At 34.0% G+C, this 6,000-nt stretch overlaps 1 protein-coding gene across 2 annotated transcripts in view; it reads left to right on the plus strand.

The window, feature by feature from the left end:
* The window catches only part of LOC148596459 (SMAD family member 3-like), a 45,125-nt gene extending 41,995 nt beyond the window's left edge, over nucleotides 1–3,130 (plus strand). For both annotated transcript variants that reach the window (XM_088564505.1, XM_088564506.1), the window contains exon 9: nucleotides 277–3,130. In XM_088564505.1, the coding sequence (XP_088420631.1) occupies nucleotides 277–400 (124 nt within the window). In that variant the 3' untranslated portion in view covers nucleotides 401–3,130. The remainder of the gene's footprint in view (nucleotides 1–276) is intronic.
* The last annotated feature ends 2,870 nt before the right edge of the window (nucleotides 3,131–6,000 follow it).

Consider the following 6,000-nt stretch of genomic DNA (forward strand, 5'->3'; position numbering starts at 1 on the left):
TATAATCCAGGGACAAAGACCAGATATGGAAAAGACACACACACACACAAAATAGAACATAAAATAACCAAAATGGTACGTACAGAGCAAAAAAAGTAAATGAGCAACTACTCCACTACCACGTGCACCGGTAGGACAAGTGTCCTCTTCTTTTCTAGAAACACCTGCTGAGTTAATCACAAAAAGTATATAATGTACAAGAACCATGACAATTGATTCTATTGGATGTTAAACCACAACAAATCAATCAATTCGTTTTTGGTTTTTTTTTTACAGACGACAGACAGTAACCAGCACACCCTGTTGGATTGAAATTCACTTGAATGGGCCCCTTCAGTGGCTGGATAGAGTCTTGTGTCAGATGGGGTCGCCAGGTCTTCCGTGTTCTAGCATGTCATAGGTTAAAGGTCAAGAGGTCAAAATAGTCATTTAATGAACTGAGAAGTGGCATTGTTATATTGTTATTGACGAAGTCATGGTAACGATAAGGGTTGTAGTGTGAACTTTTGTAAAGAAGATAGACTTGTTATTTTAGCTCTCCTTAATTGGAGGTAGGAGTAGTATTTGTGCTTTGAATGTGATTATTTTTAGCCCCATACACTTGTAATTGTGTCGTACATCACTCTGTGTTTTTATACCTTACCACACAAAGTGGCAAGGTATTATGTGCTACCCCTGAAAAATTGTATGTCCATTCGTCCGTCTTGTCTGTCCCCCAACAGATCAAATTTTTTTTTTCGAAACTTTGCACTGGTGTTAAGTTTATTTCTTTTTTAACTTTGCAAAGTTTCTCAGTACCATAAAATACAGAATGAATTTCAACTTTCTGCAAAATTCAGAGTGCAGTTTTGAGTACGGCCGATATGATTATTTGCCACTCCCCTTTTTTCACCAGTTACATGGTGGGGTGTCACTTAATATTCCATTAATTTTCTTTTTTTGTACCCTTCTGTCAGTGTCTCTGTGTTGGGCTTATTAGAAAATCTACTGTCTGTATGTCTGTTCCCTTAACTTTACACTGACAAATCTAATCATATTTAGTACTTTGTATCTGCATCAAGATAAAAACAGTATTTTCTGAATAATAATGTCACCACAATGCCAAAATTTCGAGTAAATATGCTCAAGAAATTCCCGACTTACACCATAATATATATAAAGAGTAGAGTAAAATATATTTTTTTTAATTGTAACAGAAGACCTCCTAACCTGAAAATAATTGTTTCCATTGAGATACTCGTCTGAATATAGCTGAGATATTGCTACTCGGAGGTTAAACCCCAACAATCAATCAATCAATCCATTGAGATACATGTACAAGTATTGTTTTGTTTTTTCACAGTGAATATTTTTCTACTTAATGGAAAATTGGGATTATAATTTTGATAATGTGCCATTCTTTAACATCCATTGTTAATGATATTAATTATATGGTACATTTTCAACTGGAGCATGATAAATGGTGCATGTCCCCCTACAGGTGGAACAAGGGGTGTTCTGTATATACATTAAAACTTACAGTAGATTTCTGGTACAGTCTGATTACACTGTTATTTTGTCAGTAATACTGTTGAAGTTGTGAGCATTTTTTATTGTCCATTTGCTCTTTGTGTTTAGATTTCAATATGCAAGCCTTAGTGAGTGTGTTAAAATCTAAATTTAACTATCAAATTAGTTTTAGCCTGCTTGTTGAAATTTGACTTTAATTACCAAGAGTTTATTAATATGCAAGCCTAGCAAGCTTGTTTAATATATAATATCAATTATCAAGAGTTGAAATGTTTTTGTAGATAAGTCAGGAAAAGAAACTATTGGTGGGAGTACATGTAATGTGTAGAAATTTTTAAACTGTCTAGTGGTCAAATATTGCATGCATATAAAACAACTTTCATTACATTGGGGAAAATCTCATAATGTTCATTTACGTATCGGATTGCTGCTGTAAATTTGCTTCTGCTTAAAATTTTTAAAGGGAGATAACTCTAAAAAGTTTTTTAAAGTGCCTCAGAATGTAAGATAAACCGGTGACAGTAGAGTTGTTTCCCTTGATTTTGAAAAATTCTGCATGTTATGTTCCTTGATAGAAAATTTTTGAAATGTTAAATTTACCCAAGTTCAAAATATATTTAAAAAAGTGTCTGGTTTAGACAGGTTTTGGAATTATTTAGGATTCAGTTTAGACCAGTTTCATTATATTTATTTTTAGAATTGAGTATTTTGAATAGACACGTGGAAAACCAAGTTTCATCTTGTTTTCCTTGAAAGGGATGGTGTACCATTCATGTTAGTGTGCTGAGAATTCATGCTCAAGACCGGGATCCAGAGAGCTTGGAATGGTGTGTGGGGTGGGGGGTTGTACAAAAGGACCAGTTCTATATTATGCCAGTGTGATAGAATATCATGTTTTAAGCCTTTTTTCTGTATCAAGACAGGACAACCCCAAGAGGAGAGGGGATTTATAACCCAACCTTGTCACTTCTTAAATTACAATAATTGAATATTGCACTTTTTTTAGTCCAATGCCCCCCTTTTTTTCCCAGTGGATTTAATCTTTAATTTATACAAACAATACAAGACTTTGGATCCAGAAATTAATAGAAAATGAGGGTTCAAATCCAGAAATCAGTATTAAGAGGTCAAGGATATTATTTTCTCATTTTGCTTATATTTTGCCCAAAATTTGAAAAAAAATCCTAATAAAAGAGGATTGATCCTCAGAACTCCCCCTTTTCTGGATTGCCGCTGTTTTTTTAGTACAATGTTAAATATTCTCTAACAAATTTCTTTATTTGTAGTGAAATTCTTAATAATTAAATTTTCTAGGTGATTTTAATTAACATATTTTAAATAAGAGATTTTAGTACATTCATTTACAGAAGAGCAAGATAATTTGGATTGGAAATAAAGTAATCTTTTGTAATTTTTTTGTTGAAAAAAAAACATTTTCAGCAAGCCCCTTTTCATCATGTCTTTTATCTTAAATTTTTATTGTTTAGTTGTTACTATGGAGTTGACCTTCATCATTGTGATGACCTTTAACATTGTTAATATATATAGTTCACATTACCTGTGCTATCTTTGTACATTTATTATCATTAATTACCCAATAAATGTATCTGTGCTGAGCAAAGAGTTGGTTTTTATATCCTTCAAATTAATTCTTTGATGATGGTGTTGACTTTAACAATATTAATGTATTGTTGAGAAATACAGACAATAAACAAAATCTTCCTCTTTCACAAATCCCCCCGCCAAAAAAACATCCCTCTTTGCAGAGATATTGCATAAAGTCTGTTCTAATTAGCATATTAAATTGATTTTTACATTTTGTTTATGTAACAATAATTATTGAGAAACAATCTACAAGTAATCCGTTTGTTGAACTAAGTACTCAAATGTAGATTAGAAACTTTCAGTAGAATTAGATTAACGAGAGTTTATACCTTTGTCTTATCATTGTACTTGGATTTTTAGTAAAACAATCCTTTTTTAGCTCACCTTGCTAAAGGCCATGTGAACTATTTCCATTACTTGGCCTCCGTGGTCGTCGTTTTTCAAACTGTCTTTCAAAACTCTTCTCCTCTGACAATACTTGACCAATTGAAACCAAACTTGATAAGAATGTTCCTTGGGGTATCTTGCATAGAACTGGTATGGGGATTTTTAATCAGTCGAAAAACATGGCCGCTGATACTAAAAATAGAACATAGGGGTCAGACAGTAGTTTTCAGCATATATATCTCCAAAAACCGTTAAGTTTTGCCCAATTTTAATTGCTGAAATGACTCTTATTATAAGGCATACACAAGTCTTAAGGGATCAAAGTTATCGGACATCTCCTTATAAGTGTTACTGCCCTTGTAAGATGAAAAATGGCGTTTTTTTTTTTTTTTTTAGTTTCAGCCAATATCATGTAAACTATGATAGATAGAAATTTTCAATTGCTGAATTGATCCTTATGATAAGTCATATCAAAGTCTTCTTTAGTCAAAATTTCTGGTCAACTCATTGTTAACTTTATTGCCCTTGGAAAGACAAAATTAAACCAGGTGAGCGATTCCGGCTCTTGGGAGCCTCTTATTTTGTAGAGGTTCGTCACGCTAAATCTCCCTTTTATAAAAGCTGAGAAGAGGAAGATCTCCTCATTTAAGCATTCAAAAGGATAACAGGTACATGTATGGATGTTGTATAATTTGCTAATGAGATAGTCGTCAACCAAATGCTAAGCAACGAGCAATTCAACTTCAGGTCAACACACGTTTTCAATGATGGGCTTAACACATAGCATAAAGCAAGCTGTAAAAGGCCGCAAAATAAATGATGTGAAACTATTCACCGAAGATGAAAATGGACATAACCTATAGAAAAAACGTTAAACGAATAACAATGAACATGAAAAAGCGACAACAACCACTGGACTACAGGTTCTTAACTAGCTCGGGACGGGCACATAAAGTACGTAGGGGGGTTAAATATGTTTGTGAGCGCTCAACCTTCCCCTAACTTTGGGCAGTGCTGGGAAAATAAAAACGAACTATAAAAATCTGTCGAATTCGGATTTCACTCGAGATTGGAATACAGAATACAAACACCTTTATAAACAGGGCAAAAGACAACAAGCTTTACCAGTTTGTATGATGCTAATGGACTGTGTAAAATGAGGAGTACATACCCCAACATCAATAAACAGCGTTACACGAAAGGAGAAAGTTCGATAAGGACCCCTTTTGGCCACATACATGTAATTTGGGAATTTTTGAAAATTTGATGAAAGCTGATTTCTAGGTAGTAAAAGTACAACAAAATGGTCACAAACACTGGATGTAAGATGTTTTTGAGATGCTTTTTGCGTGGAACGGAAGTTGCCACACATCTGTTGCCTCAAAATATTTTAACATGAGTTGTAACTGACAATTATATACAAAAATATATGAAGCACGAGAGTCAACACACATGTGGCCTTTTTTAAATGAAAGAAAAACTGCATAAATTTTGTGTCTTCCAGCCTTTTAAATATATTTTCCCAATCTCAGCCAAGTTAAAGAGCTGAAAAAACAACATCAAATTTTCTTTATGTAGACTTCGTTTTTGAGGCCAAATTTTGACACACCTGTTTCTGATCCCACCTCATCATTATACAGACTTGTTGCCATCATTTTGGATATTGGTTTCCACAGACTCTTTAAACCAGTTTGTGTGAAAAGTCAAGATGAAGAAAAACGATCATTTCTTCCACTGCCGTTTGTCAACAAAGGTATAGATACAATTAATTTGGCTAACATCCTCCATCACAAAAACGTCACCAACAAAGATCCCCCATATTTCAAAAACAAATCCACACCAATTATTTCATATTCCTATACTTCATCCATTGCATCCAAAATTTTCAATTATAAAAGGCTATTGTAGAACCTCGAGACTGAGGACTTCAAGGCTAAACCACCTGACTGTTCTTGCAAAAACTCTCCATTCAAATATGGTCCATCTGGTCACGTCGTTACGAGAGATTTAACCATAATCGAAAACAAATCTCTGGGTAATATTCTTTCTAAAGGTCCCAAGTACCGTCAACCACGCTCCATAAATTGGAATTATAACTTTAAAGTTCTTATGGATGCCGTCGAGGACTATGTAAGAAAATGGATAAAACGAGAACAAGAGAAGACATTGTTGATTGATTGAGTGGTTAAATGCCGTGAGGTCTTTAATTTTGAAACGAACGGAAGTTTTAAGTAGGTCAATGAGTGCCAAAGCTACATCAGTTTTCAAAGACCCCGATGTAGCAAAAACATTATCTACTATACATGACAAGTATGTTGTCGTACCAGCAGACAAAGCCCAAAACAACATTGTTTTTGTCTGCAAAATGTTTTACATCAAATGTTTACTATCAGAGGTAGACGTAGAAAATAATAGCAGTTATAAGACATATACTGCTACCACACTCTCCAAAGAAGAGATTGTGGAAAACCATAAATCTGTGCTATCCTCTTTTGGTCT

Source organism: Perna viridis, chromosome 15, assembly GCF_037379345.1.
Source record: "Perna viridis isolate PV_CMFRI_1.1 ecotype Kerala chromosome 15, ASM3737934v1, whole genome shotgun sequence".
Taxonomy (NCBI): Eukaryota; Metazoa; Mollusca; class Bivalvia; order Mytilida; family Mytilidae; genus Perna; species Perna viridis.